Genomic DNA, 22,682 nt, shown 5'->3' with positions numbered 1-22,682 from the left:
TACTCTTAAGTACTTATGAATGAATGTGTAAGAAAATGACTGCTTATTGGTAGCATACAAATTCAGTCAGGAATGATGGTGATACCAAACAATCACAGCTTGTCCACATGGGTGGCTGAGACAGTGACACCTTTACATTCTAATGGTTCAAGGTAGACAGCTTTGTTGCATGCACAAAAATATCAAAAAGATTACATAAAATTGCCTTCAGGCTATGTGTGTAAGGTGTATATAAAACGTAAGTGAATTTTGTGTTTAGACCTGGGTACCATCCTCAAGATATCTCAGTATGTACCTGCAAATATTCCAAAATTAAAAAAAAAAAAAACAACCCACCAAACCAACCCCAAATCCAAAACACTTCTGGTTACAAGCATTTCAGACAGTGAACACTTAGCCTGTAATTAATTACTGATAGAGAAGGACTTATGTCTTAGGGCTGTTTTTTGGTTGGTTGGTTTTGTTTTTCACATATAGGCTTTTTGTTGCTCATTTCCTCCATTGCTGCCTTCTTTTGTTTTTAGTTGTGACATGTTTCGATTCCCTTCTCATTTCCTGTTGTACATATTCGACAGTTATTTTCTTTGTGGTTATCATGGGAATTATGTATAACATTCTAAAGTTACAACAATCTAATTTAAATTGATACCAAGTTAACCTCAAGCGTATACAAAAACTCTTATAAAGCATTGTCACTGTTCCCCTACTTTGTTATTGATGTCACAAATTACATCTTTATATATTGTGTACCTACTAAAGATATTTATAATTATTTTTATGCCTTTGTGTTTTAATTCAGGTTGATAATAAGTAGAGTTACAAATTAAAATTATAATAATACTGGTTTTTATATTTGACTGCTCAGTCCTGGACATATAATTCTTGGTTAATCTTTATTTTTCTTCTAGCACTTTAATTATACCTTCTGGCCACCAAAGCTTCTACTGAAAAGTCAGAATCTCCTATTATTGAGAATCCCTTGTATATGATGAATTTATTCTCTCTTGCTGCTTGCAGATTTTCTTTCAACAATTTGATTATAAGGTGTCCTTTGGGTTGATTCTACTTGAAGTTCATTGAGCATCTTAGATTTGTGGATCCATGTATTTCCTCAAATTTGGGAGGGTTTTGGTCATTATTTCTTCAAATCGTCTTTCTGATCCTTTCTCTGTTCACTGAGCATCTTGGGTTTGTGGATCCATGTATTTCCTCAAACTTAGGAGGGTTTTGGTCATTATTTCTTCATAATCTTTCTGATCCTTTCTCTCTTCCCCTTCTGGGATTCCTGTAATGTATATATTGGTATATTTGATGATGTCCCATAAATCTCGTAGATTTAGTTCACTTTTCTTAATTCTTCTGGGTCCTTAGAACTGATAATTTCAAATATTGTATCATGAAGTTGGCTGATTTTTTTTCTTCTGCCTACTCAAACCTTGAACTTCTCTAGTAAATTTTTAAATTCAGTTATTGGACTTTTCAGTTGCTTCAGAATTTGGTTCCTTTTTATAATTTCTCTTTTTTGATATTTTCATTTTGTTCTTACGTTTTTTTAAAATATTCTTTAGTTCTTTGTATGGTTTCCTTTTGCTCTTTGAACATATTTAAGGCAGTTGTTTTAAAGACTTTGCCTAGTTAGCAAGATGTCTGTGCTTTCTCAGGTTTAATTTCTACCAATTAATTTTGCTCCTTTGAATAGGCCATGTTTTCCTGTTTCTTTGTATGCCTTGTGGGTTGTGTGTGTGTGTGTGAAACTGGGCATTTGAAAAAGCCATCTCTCTCAGTCTTTGCAGACTAGCTGTGTGCTGGGACAGTCCCACTAATTAGCTAGGTTTGCTCTGAGCATAGGAATTGGCCTGAGGTAAAAGCTTATGGTCTTCTCAGGTCTTTTCTGAAATGTGTGTTGACTGGGCCTGTGTGTGGCTTTCCCAATTCCCCTGTATACATGGCTGCTTTTGAATGCCTTAATTTCTGTAAGAAAATAGCCTGTTGCATGGCAACAGTGATGTCATCTTGAAGCAAAACTGACATGATGACAGATGTTTGACTCCTACATACCAAGGTGTTCTGCAGCAAGTTCTTTAGACAATGCCTGTAGCATAGCTAATCCCTAATAAAGGTGTTTTATCCAGCCTCTACAGTGATCATGAGTTTTGGCAATATAACCCCTCATGAAAATGCTCTCTCCAGTTTTGTCAAGAAAGTCTTACCAGCTGCACATGTCTTTACCTCTGATTTATGTAACTGTGGGGTAACAAGGACAAAGAGCTTCCTATTCTGAAATTTTGCTGTATGTCACTCAGAGTGTGGAAGTGAAAGAAGGAAGAAGCTGAGAGGAGAGGAATTTTCCAGGTATGGTAGTCTCCCTTTATCCATGGGGTATATGTTCAAAGACCCCCAGTGGATGCTTGAAATAGCAGATTCTACTGAATCTGATGGCTGTCAATTCGAACACCTTTCTGTGTCTTTCACATGCAAATTTAATGACTTTTCCATTGTAACTAAGCACTTATCACACACTGTGGCTGAAACTTTTGCAGTTTGAGGTGCAGCAGCACAACTCGTGAATTTGTTTCCTTCTTCACAATTTCATGGATAGAGGATTCATATGTACCATAGATCTTAGCAAGCTCTGCATATGATATCTTTCCTTATTAAGTTGAAAACTTTCACCTTTTTACTCACTGAGAGCACCATAAAGTGCATCTCTTTGGTATATCTGAATTGCCAGCATCACTACTCTTGTGCTTTGGAGTCATTATTAAGTAAAATACAGGTTGCTTCAATACAAGCACTGCTACACCATTATGGTCCATCTGATAACCAAGATGGCTGCTACGTGACTTATGGGCAGGTGGCATATAAAGTGGGGGTACACTGGACAAAGGGATTCACATTCTGAACAAAACAAAACAGGACAGTATGAGATTTCATCACACTACTCAACAGTGCACGATTTAAAAATTGTGAATTATTTATTTCTGGAATTTTCCATATAATATTTTTGGGCTGTGGTTGACTTCAGGTAATTCAAACCACAGAAAGGAAATTAGCAGATAAAGGGGGACTACTATAATAACAGTATAAATGTTTGAGTTCTTTACCTCTATGAATGATGATTACTATTTTAATAGCTAGTACCATCATGCTAAGCCTGTTAGCAAGGATAAAGATTTACAATTGTGCAATTAATCTATGTTTCCCCAAGTGAATTATAAAAATCTCAAGTTCAATGAATTTATAGCTCTTGCCTGGAACAAGGATAAAGATGAGGGTTGTATGGTCAAAATTTTTGGAAATATTCAGATAAACAAATAAATTTGTGATTTCTGAGAATATTTCATGTACCCCAGAAATTTTTAAATAAATCAATTTGTCTTAATATATCTTTTAAGTATTTAGCCATATTTATTTTATTTTACTGAGTGTTTTATGGCACTATTGTATGAGGGAGTTCAATCCGGGAACTATATCCATAGAAAACTGATTAGAATTGCTATAGAACAGTGGCTCTCAAGTTTTTTGCAGTATATGGAGCATTTCCACTGTAACCTCATTTCATTGCCTATACAAAAAGATCTCTTCAAAGTTTATAGAACTAAAGGCCTACAACAAAAAGTTAGCAAGATCTCAAATTAACAATCTAACATCACACCTAGAAGAACTAGAAAAACAAGAATAAACTAACCCCAAAGATAGCAGAAGAAATGAAGTAACTAATATCAGAGCAGAATTAAATGAACCTGAGATCCAAAAATCCATACAAAGAATGAACAAAACCAAACGTTTATACTTTAAAAGGATAAACAGGTATGAAGGATCACTAGTTCAATAACAAAGGAAAAAAGGATGATCTAAATAAGCACAATCAGAAATGACAAAGATAACATTATCAGTGATCCCACAGGTATACAAAAGATCCTCAGAAACTAATACAAACATCTCAATGCACACAAACTAGAAAATGCAGAGGAAATACATAAATTCCTGGAAACATACAACCTCCCAAGACTGAGACAGAAAGAAAGTGAAACCCTGAACAGAACAATAAACAGTAAGTTATGAAATTCAACCAATAATAAAAAGCCTACCTTTTTTTTTTTTTTTTTTTTGGATACAGAGTCTCACTCTGTCATCGAGGCTGGAGTGCAGGGGCATGATCTCGGCTCACTGCCAGCTCCACCTCCTGGGTTCACGCCATTCTCCTGCCTCAGCCTCCCAAGTAGCTGGGACTACAGGTGCTCACCATCATGCCTGGCTAATTGTTTGTATTTTTAGTAGAGATGAGGTTTCACCGTGTTAGCCAGGATGGTCTCAATCTCCTGACCTCGTGATCCACCCGCCTCGGCCTCCCAAAGTGCTGGGATTACAGGCGTGAGCCACCGTGCCTGGCCAAAAAGTCTACCAATTTAAAAAAAGCCCCGGACCAGATGGATTTGCAGCTGAATTATAGTAGATGTACAAAGAAGAACTTGTATCCTACTGAAACTATTCAAAAAATCAGGCAGGTGGGAACTCCTTTCATAACTCATTCTGTGAAGCCAGAACCACCCTGATACCAAAACCTGGCAAAAACACAATGAAAATAGAAAACCACAGGCCAATAAGCCTGATGAACATATATGCAAAAATCCTCAACAAAATTCCAACACATCAAATCCAGCAGCAAATCAAAAAGTTAATTCACCATGAGCAAGCGGCTTTATTCCTGGGATGCAAGGTTGGTTCAACATATGCAGATCAATAAGCATGATTCACTACATAAACAGAAATAAAAACAAAAACCATATGATCATCTCAATAAACATGGAAAAAGCCTTTGATAAAATCCAATATCCTTCTTGATAAAAAACCCTCAACAAACTAGGTATAGAAGGAACAGAGCTCAAAGTAAGAGTCATCTATGACAAACCCATAGCCAACATCATACTGAATGGGCAAAAGCTGGAAGCATTCCCCTTAAGAACAGGAACAAGACAAAGATGCCCACACTCATCATTCCCATTCAAAGAAGTACTGGAAGTCCTAGCCAGAGAAATCAGGAGAAGAGAAAGAAATGAACGGCATCCAAATAGGAAAACAGGAAATCAAATTATCTCTCTTTGCTAATGATATGATTCTGCAAATAGAAAACCCTAAAGACTTCACCAGAAGACTCCTAGACCTGATAAACCTCTGTAAGGTTTTGGATACAAAATCAACATAGAAAAATCAGTGCCATTTCTATATAACAATAACATTCAAGCTGAGAGCCAAGTCAAGAACATAATCCCACTTACAATATCCATACACAAAATAAAATACGTAGGAATATATCTAACCAAGGAAGTGAATGAACTACAAAATACTGCTGAAAGAAATCACGTATGACACAAACAAATGGAAAAACTTCCACGTGCATGGACTGGAAGAATCAATATCATTAAAATGTCCATACTGCCCAAAGCAATCTATATATCAACTCTGTATATATCAAACTACCAAGGTCATTTTTCATAGAAATACAACAAAAACCATTCTAAAATTCATATGGAACCAAAAAAGAGCCCAGATAACCAAAGCAATCCTAAGCATAAAGAACAAAGCTCGAGGGATCACCATTACTTAACTTCAAACTATACTACAAGTCTTCAGTAACCAAAACAACATGGTACTAGTACAGAAACAGATGCAGAGACCAATGTAACAAAATAGAGGACACTGAAATAAAGCCACACACCTACAGGCATCTGATCTTTGACAGTCAAGAAAAGAAACTGGGAAAGGATTCCCTATCCAATAAATGGTGCTGGAATAGCTTGCTAGCCATATGTGGAAGAATGAAATTAGATCCCCACCTTTCACCATATACAAAAATTAACTTAAGATTGATTAGATAATTAAATGTATGACCTCATACTATATAAGAATCCTAGAAGAAAACCTAGGAAATGTCCTTCTGGACATTGGCCTTGATAAAAAATTTATGATTAAGTCCTCAAAAATAAATGCAGCAATAACAAAAATTGACAAGTGCGGCCTAATTAAACCAAAGAGCTTCTGCACAGCAAAAAAAAAAAAAAAAAAAAAAAAAAAAACTATGAACAAAGTAAACAGACAGCCTACAGAATGGGAGAAAATATTTGCAAACTATGCTATGCATTTAACAATGGACTAATAAGCAGAATCTATGAAGAACTTAAAATCAACAAGATAAAAACAAGTCCATTAAAAAGCATGCAAATGACATGAACAATCATTTCTCAAAAGCAGACATACAAGCAGTCAACAAACGTGAAAAAATGCTCAATGTCACTAATCAAAGAGATGCAGATCAAAACCACAATGAGATAGCATCTCACACCAGTCAGAATGGCTCTTGTTAAAAAGTCAGAAAATAACATGCTGTGAGGTTGTGCAGAAAAGGGAATGCTTATACACTGCTGGTGGGAATGCAAATTAATTCAACCACTGTGGAAAACAGTCAGGAGATTTCTTAAAAACTGAGAACTATCATTCAACCCATGGATCCCATTTATGGGTATATACCCAAAGGAAAATAAATTGTTTTGCCAAAAAGACACATGCACTTGTATGTTCATCACAGCACTACTTACAATAGCAAAGACATGGAATCAACCTAGGAACTCATCAATGATGGACTGAATAAAGAAAATGTAGTATATATACACCATGGAAAACTATACAGCCATAAAAAAGACTGAAATCACACCTTTTGCAGCAACATAGTTGTAGCTGGAAGACATTACTGTAAGTGAATTAACTCAGGAATAGAAAACCAAATACCACATATTCTCATATGTAAGTGGGAGTAAAGCATTAGGTACACATGGACATAAAGAGAGGAATAATAAACACTGGGGACTAATAGAAGGGCAAGGAGCAAGGGTTGAAAAACTACTTCTTGTGTACTGTTGCTTACCACCTGGGTGATGGGGATCATTCATACCCCAAATCTTAGCATCATGCAATATACCCATGTAACAAACCTGCACATATGCTCCCTGAATCTAAAATAAAAGCTGAAATTATTACAGAAAAAAGCTTCTAAAAAAATTCACCAAGAGTAGTTTCTCCTTTAGAGATAATTTGGGAGGACCAAATAAGGTAATGTTTATTACAGTACTTAACATAGGACACTATATTAATATAAACTTTAAAAATTAAACTTTTAAAGATAATTGTATATTAATATGCAGTTGTAAGAAATAATGGAGAGGTCCCATGTCTCTTTTACCCAGTTTCCTCCAATGATAGTATTTCACAAAAATTTAATACAATGTTACAACCAAAATGTTGACATCAATACAGTCAAGATTAATGGTAAAATTTTTAAGTTGTAGGAAGTGTTACATATGCCATATATAAATAACTGGACATAAAGTACTATTACATGTTCAAATGTATCCTTTCTAGAATGCTTGACATTTAGGCATTAGGTCAAAATAATCTAGATATCAAAACTAGGCAGAGATACTGAAGTAAAACCATTTACAGACTGATCCCTCATGAATGTAAATGCCAACATTTAAAAATAGTAAATGAAATCCAGGAATATGTAAAAATACATCATCACAATTAAGAAGTATTTATTCTGGAATGTAAGGTTAGTTTGCCATTTGAAAATCAATGCAATTCACTATATTAATAGAACAAAGGAGAAAGATCATAATAATCTTGATAAGCACAGGAAAAGTATTTGATAAAATTCAATACCTATTCATGATAGAAACTCTTAGCAAACTAGTTTATTGAAGGGAACTTTATTAATATGTATGAAAGTTTTATTAAAAACCTGGGGAAAACTTTATGCTAACTGGTGAATTATTGAAAGCTTTCCCTAAGAATCAAGAAACAGAAAATAATGCCGGTCACAACTTCTACTTATCTTTATACTAGAGCTTCTAGTCAGTACAGTAATAAGGAAAGGGAAGTAAAAGGCATAAGAACTAGAAAGGAAGGAATTAAAATGTCCTTATTTGCTGATATGGTTTGGATGTTTGTCCCCTCCAACTCATATTGAAATGTAATCCCCATGTTGGAGGTGGGGCCTCGTGGGAGGTGTTTGGGTCATGGAGGCAGATCCCTCTTACATGGCTTGGTGCCCTCCCCACGGTAAGAAGTGAGTTCTTGCTCTGTTAGTTCACATGAGAGCTAGTTGTTTAAAGGAGCCTGGGTCCTCCTCTTCTCTCTCTCTTTCTCCCTCTCTCACCATGTGATATGGCATCTCCCCTCTTCTCTCTCTCTTTCTCCCTCTCTCACCATGTGATATGGCATCTCCCCCTTTACCTTCTGCCATGATTTGAAGCTTCCTGAGGCCTCACCAGGTGCAGATGCCAGCACCATACTTCTCACATAGCCTGAAGAACCTTGGGCCAAAATAAACCTTTTTTCTTTATAAATTACTCAGTCTTAGGTATTCCTTTATAGTAATGCAAAGAGACTAACATATTTCCAGATGACATGATTGGGATGCAGAAAATTCAAAAGAATTTACAAACTGTTGGCATTAATAAGTGAATTTAGCACTTATTGCTGGATATAAGGTCGATATATATAATAGTCAATCATATATATACCAGAAATAAAACAGAAAATGAAATTTTAAAATAAGATTACCACATACAAAGGAGAAAAAGAAATACTTAAATCTAAAGGAAGATGTAGAAGACCACTACTATGAAAACTACAAAACATTTTTCATAAGAAATAGAGAAGACCTAAATAAATGGAGGGATAGATCGTATTAATGGATTGGAAAACAATATTATAAAGAAATACATTCAGCCTAAATGTATCTATGAGTTAAATGAGATTCTAACTAGAATTTCAGCCCCCACTGTTTTTTTTTTTTTTTTCCTTGAGTCAGGGTATAAGCTGATTTTGCAATTTATATGGAAAGATAGACAAGTCCATCTTAAAGAACAAAGCTGGGCAATTTGCACTACTAAATAATAATATTGACAGCCAGAGTTGCTTAAAGCAGTGAGATATCTGTGCAAGTATAGACAAACAGTAATAAAATAGAACATGGTCCAGAAACAGCCTATATATTATACTGTCACATATACAAAATTACAATACCTTTTCCACCAGAATGGCTAAAATGAAAAAGAGAGACAATATCAAGCATCATTGAGGATGGCCAAAACTGGAACTCCTACGTACTGCTGGTGAGAAGGGAAATTGTTAACAACTACTTTGGAAAACTGGAAGTAACTACTAAGGCTGCATATCCTATGTCACAGGAATTCCACTTCTAAGCACAGTCGAACAGATCTGCGTACCTATGTCCATTAAAAGACATACACAAGAATGTTCATAGCAGCACTATTCACATTAGTCCCAAACTTGAAACAACCCAAATATCCATCTAAAGCAGAATAAATTGAAGTACATTCATGCATTGGAATATTGTTATACAGCAATAAAAGCGGAAGAGTTATAACTGTATGCAACAATATGAAATATTCTCAGATTCGTAATGTTGAATAAAAGGAGCCAAATACAAAAGAATATAGGTTTGAATCCATTTATTTTAAGTTTGAAAAAAGGCAAAACTAGTCTATAACGTTACAAATCTGGACAGTTGGGCTGAGATTATAGCATCTTGAAGTGGGTATAGGAAGGCTTCTGGGGTCCTGGTAACATATGTTACTTGGTCGAGATACTCTTTACAAGGATGTGTTCCCTTTGTGAAATTCATTGAGTCACATGCTTATGTTTTGTGCACTTTTCTGTATGCATGTTAGACTTAAATAAAAAGTTTAAAAAATTACCAAATTGTTCAGATTATCATCATCCAGCTTTTCCTTTGGCAACTCTTGCTTTTAACTATGGTGACAGTATTTATGTCTGATGCTTTTTTACAGACTCTCCCATGTAAATGGAACTACTCTTTCGCTGTCTTACATAATTTGGCTCCTTGCTTGCATCAAAGAACCACTTTGAAAGCCAAAAATTTAATAACTTTCAGCTTTGGGATAAGTTTAAGAGAATAATTGAATTAAATTGAGGGAATTTGAGAGAAAATTAGCTTTCCCCAGCATGATGTGGGCTGCAAAAAAGAACTAGGCAGAGACCATGATGAGGAAACCAGAAATTCTTTGCTAATTCCATTTGGAATTCTGAGTGAGAATCACCCAGTTTTCTGCAGCAAAACTGAGTAGAACATTCATGTAATAGGGCAACGTCTTGAAAGTTACTGATGTTATTTAATAGTATCTTTGTCAAAACATAGTAATCTAGGTCAAAGTCTGAGGCCTGAGACAAGACTGAGAAAAGAGAAGTCACAGGGTATCATTGAAAATATATTTGCTAGAAATGACGCAGGGCTCAAAGTGGGTACACTAAGCTTTCTGGCTAGGAATTACCCGCTGGCCACAGTAACCTCATCAGAGAATATACAGGAAATGAGATGCATTTTGGTGAATCAGGGAGTTTCTTTGTTTTGCTGAAATTTTGTGATAATCTCTTCACATTCTCTTTCACTGTTACTATTTTTAGATAGCTTTAAAATGCAAAGATGGCCTTCATGGTATCTGATATCCTGGAAGAAAAGGCAGGGTACAGGACAGCTAAGGAAACATCCCAGAAAACTGGCTATGACTTAACTTCCTACTGTGTTTTCCTAAATGGCTAGAGGGATGGGGATGGAGGATATTTCCCCATCATATAACATCATCATTTCTATAAACATGGTATGCTTTCATCATTTAGTTAGAAGTGACTTCTCATAGCAAATATAAATTGTACTTCACAGAGTTGTGGTGAAAATTAGTTATCTGTAACTTAGCATTCAATAAATATTAGGTGCTATTAGTAGTAGTAGTACACACATTAATATCCCTCCCTAGCAAGTAACAAGATATAGTGATAGGTCAATTACAGTTATTCTTATCCAATACTGCATTAATAGTGAGTATTCCTTATCCATTAGAAATGGAGATATGAAAGTGGTCTAATCAATTTGGAACTCTTTCAGGATGGGGGAAGGAGAATGGAATTATCTTGCTAGTACCTGTTGGCCCTGGTATTCAGGTTTAGAGCTACCCTGCTGGAATGGCTTTGAGTCCTTCAGTATCACCTTGAAGATTAGATCTATGTGGTGGTGTCAGAAAGAAGCTGACAATTGGTCCCTTTGGCTGCAAACAGCATTACAAAAACAAAGCACAAGATCTGTCAATGGAGAGGCTTGTATAAGATTTTTCAAGCACTTACAAAGTGGAAATCTTTTTAAAACTTGTTTCAGAGGAGTTCCACAGAAGAATGAATTCTAGTACAATCCTGAGGGTTCTTTGCCTAATTTAAGAATAATAAATAGTAAGAAAAGGAATTGGATTTCTAAGTATCAATATTGCTCAATTTAGAGGCATTAGATAAACTGAGGTGAAAAAAAGATGTTAGTGTTAATATTACAATACTTTTTATAAACTTTCATTTTTTATGTTATAAAATTTAAAGGAACTTTTAAATTCATTCTAAGGCTTCTGATCTGTCTTCTTTAGAATACTACAGTTTAAAATGATTCTAGCAGCTTCTAAAGAAAAACAGATCACCTATCAAACCCAAACTCCCATATGAAATACTTTGCCCCATATAGGAGAGAATTCTTTTGAGAAATGACATGTCTGTGTATAAAGGATTATATAAATTTCTGTGTTGGTTAATTTTAATAACAACAGTATGATAATACTCACAAAATCTTATGAAAAGAATATCCTTTTGACTTTTTGCTAAATGATGACAATAGTAATCACTGATTAGAAATTTTCACATAAACACAATTCCAACTTGTATATCAATACTGTGCTGTTTGTCAAGGCTTAATTCTTCTTTTTATAAGGCACTGTCTTTACAAACAAAGTAATTCAAATTAACCAACCATGTCCTCCAAACATAAATAGAAATGATACTAACTATTGATTAAAATAAAAAGCACTTAAAAATAGCATTAATTCTTACCAACTCCAGAGGTTATTGATTCTGCATCAATGTCACTAGCTCTTTTTCTTGCCACTTCAGCTAGTGCCAATTCACCTTTATCTAGTGCAAGGTAATGAATATCCTGAGGAAATAAAGCAAAATAAAAGATTGATTCAAAATGAATCTTGCTCAAATTACAAAGAGGATTTTGAAAGAAACTTATTGTTCAGATTACAAAATAGAAAGTTTGTAAATATTCTTTTCTGTATTTTAAGTTTCTTAGTTTTCTAGTATAAGCAAATTTTTCTGAATTGGAGATCACAGCTATAACTAAAGGCAAGTATTTAAATAAATTATTTTAAGCTGTGAGGGAAAATACAAGTTTTTAATAAAGTCTTTGACATACTCAGTTTTGTCAGGGAATAAAAAATGTTAATTGCTATTTTTCTTTTGTAAGACATTAATATCTGAGGGTGTGTCTTCAGATTTTAATTGCATATTATGCTAAGCACGATACAAGGGATACTAAACAGATTCGTTGCTGTGTCTGGCATATATTTGTTATTATTAATATTACTAGTATTATGAAATAAAATAATTAGTACCAACTAAGTGCTGGGCACTGTTTTGGAGTATGGCGATCAATTATAATACCGTATCTCAAAAAGCTGTATGCCCAGTGGGGAGAGAGACCACTGTAAACCAATAGTTAATTACAAAAAAGTATGATAGATTTTATAGCACATGTATGCAGGATGCTGTGGAACCAAAGAGGAGGAACTGATCTCTGATGGTAGTCTTGAAGGGTGAATAAGAGTTACTATAAGAGGGGGAAAATGGAGAAAAGGTGACAGGGAATGAATGATGTCTGGTGCACATATGCAGAGAAGCCTGAGAAAACACAACTCTCAGACAATGGCAGATCTTTCGATATGGAAGGAGTGTTGGATGTGTAGGAGAAAGCAGTGAAAAGTAATACTGAAGAAGTGGAGTCACTAAAAAGGTTTTAGATCTCTTTTTGCTATGCAGAATGATTGTTGGAATGAAAATTTCATTGAAATAAAAATGGGGAAAGAATATGAACAACCACTTACAGTGAAGAAATAGATATAAATGGCTTATAATCATTAAAAGATATGTGACCTTATGTAAATAAATGCAAGCTGAAAAATGTAATTTCAAATTGGATAAATCTTTAAAAGTAAATAATAATTACAGGTTGCAAAGTTTTGGGCAAACAGGCATGTAACACTTACTGGGAATATAATTGGTTAAGACTTTATTTATTTTTTGAGACAGAGCCTCACTCTGTTGCCAGGCTGGAGTGCAGTGGCATGATCTCGGCTCACTGAAACCTCTGCCTTCCCAGTTCAAGTGATTCTCTTGCCTCTGTCTCTTGAGTAACCGGGATTACAGGCATGCACCACCATGCCTGGCTAGCTTTTGTTTTGTTTTGTTTTGTTTTGTTTTGTTTTTTTTGAGGCGGAGTCTTCACTCTGTCGCCCAGGCTGGAGTGCAGTGGCACCATCTCGGCTCACTGCAAGCTCCGCCTCCCGGGTTCGCGCCATTCTCCTGCCTCAGCCTCCCGAGTAGCTGGGACTACAGGCGCCCGCCACCGCGCCCGGCTAATTTTTTTTTTGTATTTTAGTAGAGACGGGGTTTCACCGTGTTAGCCAGGATGGTCTCGATCTCCTGACCTCGTGATCCGCCCGCCTCGGCCTCCCAAAGTGCAGGGATTACAGGCGTGAGCCACCGCGCCCGGCCAGCTTTTGTATTTTTAGTAGAGACGGGGTTTCACCATGTTGATCAGGCTGGTCTTGAACTCCTGACCTTGTGATCTGCCCGCCTCGGCCTCCGAAAGTGCTGGGATTACAGGTATGAGCCACTGCACTAGCCAAGGGTCAGTAAGCTATGGCCCATGGGCCAAATCTAGCCTGCTTTTGATACAGTCCTCAAATTAAGAATGGTTTTTACATTTTTAACGGTTGGAAGAACTGTGCTCAATCACTGCTATTGAACACTGAGTGGCTTTGAAATTAGCTTTTGCTGCAAATTTGAAACGGTTTCAAGCTAAAGTTACAAAGTAAAACAGTGCTTATATGTGAAACTTATATGTGAAACATAATGTGATAAAGTCATTTCAATGAGAACATTGTTTGAATTGCAAGTAATGTCAGGCTGCATCACATACTTCCTGCACTGTCGAAAGGTTTTTTTTTTTTTTTTTTTTTTTTTTTAAATAATCTCCATTCCTACACAAATTTTCAGCAATATATTTTCTGATTTCAAATTACAGCAGTGTTTTTCAGACCTTGATGCAAGTGCAAAGGAAATTTACATATTCCAAAATCCATTTAACTGTGCAATTGAGGAACTTTAATTGGAAGTGATTTGCAATGTAATGACATGCTAAAAGGCATTCTAGCCTTTTAGCTAATAGAATTCTAAAAATGCCTGCCAGTCTGTTGAATATACTCAATTAAAAGCATATACTCATGGATTGATATCAGTATTTGGCAGTACTTATATATGTGGAAAGACATTTTCAAAGGTGAAATATGTAAAATCTCATTGTAGATAAGCATTAACAGATGAACGTTAGCTAAAGATTTTGATAGGAAACACCAGCTTTCAAACCCAATTAAGTGAAATGTTACCTCCTCTGAAAAGGATTCCATTCTTCACATATGTAGAGCTATATCACAAAAATTGTACTCTTTTAATTTCATCAATAAAGATTTATGGAAATTTTCTGTCTTGTTATATAAGTACCTACATAATAACTTCAGTTTTGCCTCTTGGCTCACAAATCTCTAATATTTGCTATCTGGCCCTTTGTAAAAAGTTTGCTGGACCTGTATTTTAACAATATATCATAATTTAAAATATACTTTTGGTAAATCTTCCTAAGGAAATGATGGGACAGTATCCAAGATTGGTAATTAAAGCACTGTTTATAACAGTGAAAAACTGGAGGCAACTTAAATGTACAATCAAAATAATATGTGGTTTTTAATTTTTAATCCAAGAATAGCATGATACTTTAATAATAGATTCTTATATTCACAGAAGAATTTGGTAAGTTGAAAATATATACTTTTTTCAACTTTGCAAATATTTAAGATTTTTACATCTATGCTCTTAAGAATAGTCTGTGACTTTGTTTACTTGAACTGCCCTTGGCTGGTATCAAGATTACACTGGTCTTATAAAATGAGCTAGGTGGCTTTCCCTGTTTTCTGTTCTTTGATAAAATTTGTATTTATTATTGAAAGCCAAAAATATGCAGTACATTTGAGAAGATATTACCAACCATTACTAAAGAACATAAATGAACATCTGATTAAAATACAGACATACACATGCTTATATCTAGGAAGACCATACATTTATAAAAATTTCAATTCTGACCCCATATATTCTGTAAAACTCAGTGGAGTTCTAATCAAAATCCCCTCAACTTGATAAATTGATCTTAAAATTAATATGTCAAAACAAATGGTGAAGAATATCTAAAACTTATTCTAGTTAATTTTAAAACTATAGAACACTGATATACAGCCATATAAACAAACAAACAAAAAAACATACCCATATATAGATGGTTCTATTTGTGGTACCATTATGAGTACTTTATGTTTAGAAGTAAGTGTGGGCTATAAGATCTGTGGTCAAATTATTTCTGGAACGTTTTCTGTCTCTCATTTTTGCATTCTTCCTTAATTCTCTGATTTCTCCCCTGTATTTAAAAAAATAGTTCTAGGGAATTGGGGTCATCGATTTGAAGAGGGAAAATTAAAACATAAAAATAAAAGAGATCGTGCTTTACTTTGCCCAGGCTAGATTCAAACTCCTGGGCTCAAGTGAACCTTCTGCTTCAGTCTCCTGAGTAGGTGGGACTAGAGGTGCTAGCTAAGAGGGCAAACATTAATAGTTCTTAAATTGATATTATATCTCCCCCATGAAAGTTTTAATTTCATAATCTGTTTGGAAACATGCTATGCAGTCCATTTATTTGCTGATTCACCTGTGGACCTCCTCATTATTCATATATTTGAATGTGGACTTAAGCAAAATGCATTCAAGAGTATATCTCCATAATTCCATGCCCCTCAGTCTGACAGAGTTAATTAAGCTTTAGGATCTGGTGAAAGACATATCTAGTATCTATATCACCTCTCAAGTGGCTATCTTCTGACTTTGTTTAATAATTTTTGATAGATTTAGCCTAGGAATTTAGTTTAAATGTTGGATTTACACAATTAAATGCTATAGTGTGAATGTCCCACCAAAACACATGTTGAAACTTAATTGCCAGTGCAATGGCATTGGAAGGTGGGGCCCTTAAGAGAGGATTAGGTCATGAAGGCTCTGCCATCATGAATAGATTAATGCTGTTATCACAGGAGTGGGTTAGTTATCAAAAGAATGGGTTTGTTGTAAAAGTGAGTTTGGCCCAATTTCCTTTCTCTGTCTCATGTGTTTACTCTGCCTTCCACCCTTCACCATGGGATCACTCTTACCAGATCCCAGCACCAAGCTCTTGGACTTCCCAGCCTCTAGAGCTGTTAACTGAATAAATCCGTTTTCTTTATAAGTTACCCAGTCTGTGGTATGCTGTTGTAGCAGCAGAAAACGGATTAAGACAACAAATATCTGAGAAATGGTCATAGTCTAAATGAATCAAGAAAATAAAACCCATTTGGCTGTATATTTCATTTTTATGTCCTTTACCTGGGTAGGCTAGCACATACAGGAATAATGGACATGGAGTAAGCTCATTGAGACTAATGCTAAGGTACTGTTAAGTCTAAATATACTGAAGAAATTGCAAGCAAGTGGCCCACAAGCAGGGTAGTCATACTCATTGTAACATTAGTTTTAATGAACAGATATTAGCTAATCAAGAATCATTCCGCAAATAACTATGCAACGTTTACTGTGTGCCAGATACAGAGATGAATTTTCCATGAAGCTAATGAAGCTTAAGCTTCATTACCTCTTACTTGTAGAAGACCTTTGTGGTATCTAATTTTGTATCTGAAAATTTAAATTCTTTTTCTTAAAAAAAAATTCCTCAAATTATATCAGCTTCAGGCCCTGTAAAAGATGGATGTACCCCTGGCCAGATGCCTAGCTATCATGGTTCTAACAGACTAGTGGACTATGTTACTATATGTTACTTGTTTAGAATCACTTGTCTGGAAGACCCAACTATATGCTGTGCATACGAGGCTCACTTCACCTCTGAGGACACACAGACTCAAAGTAAATGGATGGAAAAAGATATTCCATTCAAATAGAAACGGAAAGATTGGAGATAGCTATACTTCCATCAGACAAGATATACTTTTAGTAAAAAGGCTGGGCATGGTGGCTCACACCTGTAATCCCAGCACTTTGGGAGGCCGAGGTGGGTGGATCACGAGGTCAGGAGATCAAGACCATCCTGGCTAACATGGTGAAACCCCGCTATGAAAAGAGAAAAAGAAGGTCATCTTATAGTGATAAAGGGTTCAGTTCATCAGGAAGTTATAACAATGGTAAATATATTTGCACTAAACATTGGAGCCCATGAATATATGAAGCAAATATTAGTAAGTTTGAAGGGAGAGAGAGATTGCAATACAATAATAGTAGACTTCATTACCCCCACTTTCAACACTGGATCATCTAAAGAAGAGAAAATCAATAAGGAGACATCAATTTAAACTACAGTTAAAAAAAGGGGCCTAACAGATATTTTACAGCATTAGCATCCAACAGAAACAGAATATAAATTCTTTTCCAGTGTACGTTGAACATTCTTCAGAACATATTATATGCTGGGCCACAAAACAAGTCTCAACAAATTTAGGAAGACTGAAATCATGTATTTTCTGACCACAACGGCATGAAACTATAAATCAGTAACAGGAACAATCTTGGAAAAGTCACAAATATGTATAAATGAAGCATCTTTCTGAACAACCAATTGGCCAAAGATGAAATTTAAAAATACCTTGTGACAAACACAATATACCAAAACATATAAGATGCAGCAAAAGTAGTCCTAAGAGAGTATATGGTAAAAAGTGCCTACTTCAGAAAAGAATATCTCAAATAAACAATCTAACATTACACCTCAAGGAACTAGAAAAAGAAGAATAAGCCCAAACTTGGAAGGAAATAATAAAGAGAAAAAAGAAACAAATTAGATACTAGAAAAATAATAAAAGAGATCAAGAAAACTAAAAGTTGGTTTTTGAAAAGATAAACAAAACTGACTAACCTTTCAGTAGACTAACAAAGAGAAAAAGAGAAGATTCAAATAAAATCAGAAATAAAAGAGGAGACATTATAAGTGTATACCACAGAAATACAAATAATCACAACATACTACTAGTACTATGAACAACTATATACCAATAACTTGGATAACCTAGAAGAAATGAATGAGCTCAAAGAAACATGCAGTCTACTAAGAATAAGTCAGGAAAAAAAGAAATAGAAAATCTGAACAGACCAATAATGAGTAAGGAGACTGAATAAATAATCAGATAAGCCTAGGATCTGATGGTTTCACTGCTGAATTATATCAAACATTGAAAGAAAAAGTAAAAGCAATCCTTTTCAAGCCCTTCCAACAAACTCACTGTGAGGCCAGCATTACCCTGATACCAGCCAGACAGAGACACTACAATAAAAGAAAATTACAGCCCAATGTCCCTGATGAACATAGATGCAAAAATACTCAACAAAATACCATCAAACCAAATTCAGTGGCACATTAAAAAAGATCATTCACCATGATGAAGTGGTATTTATCCCAGAAATTCAAGTATGGTTCAACATATATAAATCAATGTGTGATACACTGTATTAACAAGATAAAGGACAAAAACTGCAAGACCATCTCAATAGATGTAGAAAAAGCATCTGACAAAATTCAACATCTGGTCATGATAAAAACTAAAAAAAATATGGAAGGAATATACCTCAACACAATAAAGGCCATATATGATAAGCCCACAGCTAACATCATACTCATTTGTTAAAAGTTGAAAATTTTTCCTCTAAGATCAGGAATAAGACAAGGATATCTACTCTTATCACTTGTATTCAACACAGTACTGGAAATCCCAACCAGTGCAATTATACATGGAAAAGAAATTAAAAGTATCCTTATAGGAAAGGAAAATGTGAAATTCTGTTTGCTGATGACACAATCTTACAGAAAAAACAAAAAATTGTTCGAACTGATAAGTTTGTAGGTTGCAAAACCAACATGTGGTTGATTTGGCAGCTTATAAAATCAGTAAAGTTGCAGGTTATAAAATCAACATACAAAAATCAGTACTCGTTCAATACACTAACAATGAATTATCCAAAAAATAAATTAAGAAAACAATTCCATTTATACTAGCACCAAAAAAGAAAACACATAGGAGCAAATTTAACCAAACAGATGAAAAACCTATACACTGAAAATTATAAAACATTGATGAAAGAAATTAAAGAAGACACAAATAAATGGAAAGATATTGACTGGGCGCAGTGGCTCCCACCTGTAATCCCAGCACTTTGGGACACTGAGGCGGGTGGGTCATGAGGTCAGGAGTTCAAGACTAGCCTGGCCAAGATGGTGAAACCCCGTCTCTACTAAAAATACAAAAATTAGCTGGGTGCGGTGGCAGGCGCCTGTAATCCCAGCTACTCGGGAGGATGAGGCAGGAAAATCATTTGATCGGTGGGTGGAGGTTGCAGTGAGCCGAGATCACTCCACTGCACTCCAGCCTGGGCAACAGAGTGAGACTCTGTCTCAATACATACATACATACATACATACACACACACACACACACACACACACACACACACACACACATTTAAAAATAAATAAATGGAAAGATATCCAATATTCATGGATTAGTAGAAACAATAGTGTTAAAAATGTTCATACTATCCAAAGTAATTTACTAATTAAATGCAATTCCTATCAAAATTCCAATGTCTTTTTTTTAGCAAAAGAGAAAAAACAGTCCTAAAATTAATATGGAACCAGGTAATACCCTAGAGAGCCAACAATCTTGCATAAAAGGAACAAAGCTGGAGGCAACACAGTAACTTCAAAATATATTATAAAGCTGTTGAAACAAAGCAGCATGGTACTGGTATAAAAACAGACACTCTGAAGAATGGTACAGGATAGAAAGCCCAGATATAAATCCAAGTATTTATGGTCAGTTGATTTTCAACAAAGTGGCCAAGAACATGCAATGGGGAAAGAACAATTTATTGTCCTTTCCAATGTATTTAATAAATGGTGTTGGGAAAACTGGATATTCATGTGCAGAATAATAAAATTGGACCCTTACATCAAACCACATATAAAAATCAACTCAATGTCAGTCCCTCCTGTAGCCCCTCTGCCAGCAACTCCGGCGCCACCTCGGGGCCGGCGTCTCAGGCCGGCGGGAGCCTGGCGCTGACGGGCGCGGCAGGGGCGGCCGAGCGCTCCGGCCGCTCCGGCGTCTGCGCTTCCCCATTGGGCTGGCCCATGGCGCCCGGGCGCTCTGAGATTGCCACTGCTGCTCCAAGGGCACACGCAGAGGGATTTGGAATTCCTGGAGAGTTGCCTTTGTGAGAAGCTGGAAATATTTCTTTCAATTCCATCTCTTAGTTTTCCATAGGAACATCAAGAAATCATGAACAACTTTGGTAATGAAGAATTTGACTGCCACTTCCTCGATGAAGGTTTTACTGCCAAGGGCATTCTGGACCAAAAAATTATTGAAGTCTCTTTTTCTGATGATAAGGATGCCTTCTATGTGGCAGACCTGGGAGACATTCTAAAGAAACATCTGAGGTGGTTAAACGCTCTCCCTCGTGTCACCCCCTTTTATGCAGTCAAATGTAATGATAGCAAAGCCATCATGAAGACCCTTGCTGCTGTGGGGACAGGATTTGACTGTGCTAGCAAGACTGAAATACAGTTGGTGCAGAGTCTGAGGGTGCCTCCAGAGAGGATTATCTATGCAAATCCTTGTAAACAAGTATCTCAAACTAAGTATGCTGCTAATAATGGAGTCCAGATGATGACTTTTGATAGTGAAGTTGAGTTGATGAAAGTTGCCAGAGCACATCCAAAAGCAAAGTTGGTTTTGCGGATTGCCACTGATGATTCCAAAGCAGTCTGTCGTCTCAGTGTTAAATTCGGTGCCACGCTCAGAAATAGCAGGCTCCTTTTGGAAAGGGCAAAAGAGGTGAATATCGATGTTGTTGGTGTCAGCTTCCACGTAGGAAGTGGCTGTACCGATCCTGAGACCTTCGTGCAGGCAATCTCTGATACCCGCTGTGTTTTTGACATGGGGGCTGAGGTTGGTTTCAGCATGTATCTGCTTGATATTGGCGGTGGCTTTCCTGGATCTGAGGATGTGAAGCTTAAATTTGAAGAGATCACCAGCATAATCAACCCAGCGTTGGACAGATATTTTCTGTCAGACTCTAGAGTGAGAATCATAGCTAAGCCTGGCAGATACTATGTTGCATCAGCTTTCACACTTGCGGTTAATATCATCTCCAAGAAAATTGTATTAAAGGAACAGACTGGCTCTGATGATGAAGATGAGTCGAGTGAACAGACCTTTATGTGTTATGTGAATTATGGTGTCTATGGATCATTTAATTGCATACTGTATGATCACGCACATGTAAAGCCCCTTCTGCAAAAGAGACCTAAACCAGATAAGAAGTATTATTCATCCAGCATATGGGGACCAATATGTGATGGCCTTGATCGGATTGTTGAGCGCTGTGACCTGCCCGAAATGCATGTGGGTGATTGGATGCTCTTTGAAAACATGGGCGCTTACACTGTTGCTGCTGCCTCTACGTTCAATGGCTTCCAGAGGCCGGTGATCTACTATGTGATGTCAGGGCCTGCGTGGCAACTCACGCAGCAATTCCAGAACCCCGACTTCCCACCCGAAGTAGAGGAACAGGACACCAGCACCCTGCCTGTGTCTTGTGCCTGGGAGAGTGGGATGAAACGCCACCCAGCAGCCTGTGCTTCAGCTGGTATTAATGTGTAGATATCACCCTAGTAGCTGTTAACTACAAGTTTAGCTTAAATTAAGGGATTTGGGGGGACCATGTAACTTAATTACTGCTAGTTTTGAAATGTCTTTGTAAGAGTAGGGTCGGCACGATGCAGCCATATGGAAGACTAGGATATGGGTCACACTTATCTGTGTTCCTATGGAAACTATTTGAATATTTGTTTTACATGGATTTTTATTCACTCTTCAGACACGCTACTCAAGAGTGCCCCTCAGCTGCTGAACAAGCGTTTGTAGCTTGTACAATGGCAGAATGGGCCAAAAGCTTAGTGTTGTGACCTGTTTTTAAAATAAAGTATCTTGAAATAATTAGGCAAAAAAAAAAAAAAAAAAAAAAAAAAATCAACTCAAAATGGATAAAAGATATTATGTTAAGCACAAGATGTGAAACTTGTGGAGGAGGGAAAAGCTCCTCGACATTTGCCTGGGCAATGATTTATTGGCTAGGACTGCAAAAGCACAAGCAGTAAAAGCAAAAATAGATAAATGAGACTGCAATGAATGAAAAAGATTATGGACAGCAAAAGAAAGAAGTAACAGTGAAGAGATAAACCATGTGTTAGGAGAAGATATTTACAAACCATACATCTGATAAGGGGCCAATATCCAAAATATATAAAGAATTCAAACAACTCAATAGTAAGAAAACTCAAAGTA

At 36.1% G+C, this 22,682-nt stretch overlaps 1 protein-coding gene and 1 pseudogene across 16 annotated transcripts in view; one reads left to right on the top strand and one right to left on the bottom strand.

Moving 5' to 3' along the window:
- The window catches only part of WDPCP (WD repeat containing planar cell polarity effector), a 487,362-nt gene that overhangs the window by 132,947 nt on the left and 331,733 nt on the right, over positions 1-22,682 (bottom strand). For 12 of the 15 annotated variants that reach the window (XR_001484464.4, XR_012422332.1, XM_015433598.3 and 9 more), the window contains one exon: positions 11,965-12,067. Coding sequence is in view for 11 of the 15 variants with exons in the window: in XM_015433598.3 (XP_015289084.2) it covers positions 11,965-12,067 (103 nt within the window). In the remaining 4 variants the exon portion in view is untranslated. Of the gene's footprint in view, positions 1-8,864; positions 9,102-11,220; positions 11,302-11,964; positions 12,068-22,682 lie in introns of those variants that run through there. The other 3 variants (XR_010580444.2, XR_012422331.1, XM_065527044.2) reach the window with 3 other exon arrangements.
- Positions 20,520-22,204, top strand: LOC102131529 (ornithine decarboxylase pseudogene; annotated as a pseudogene). Its single transcript, XR_012422333.1, has one exon. The product of XR_012422333.1 is annotated as an ornithine decarboxylase pseudogene (transcript).

The sequence above is a fragment of the Macaca fascicularis genome, chromosome 13 (genome assembly GCF_037993035.2).
Source record: "Macaca fascicularis isolate 582-1 chromosome 13, T2T-MFA8v1.1".
NCBI classification, from domain to species: Eukaryota; Metazoa; Chordata; class Mammalia; order Primates; family Cercopithecidae; genus Macaca; species Macaca fascicularis.
Note: the sequence above shows the minus strand (reverse complement) of the source record. Positions and strands in the feature narration are given on the sequence as shown.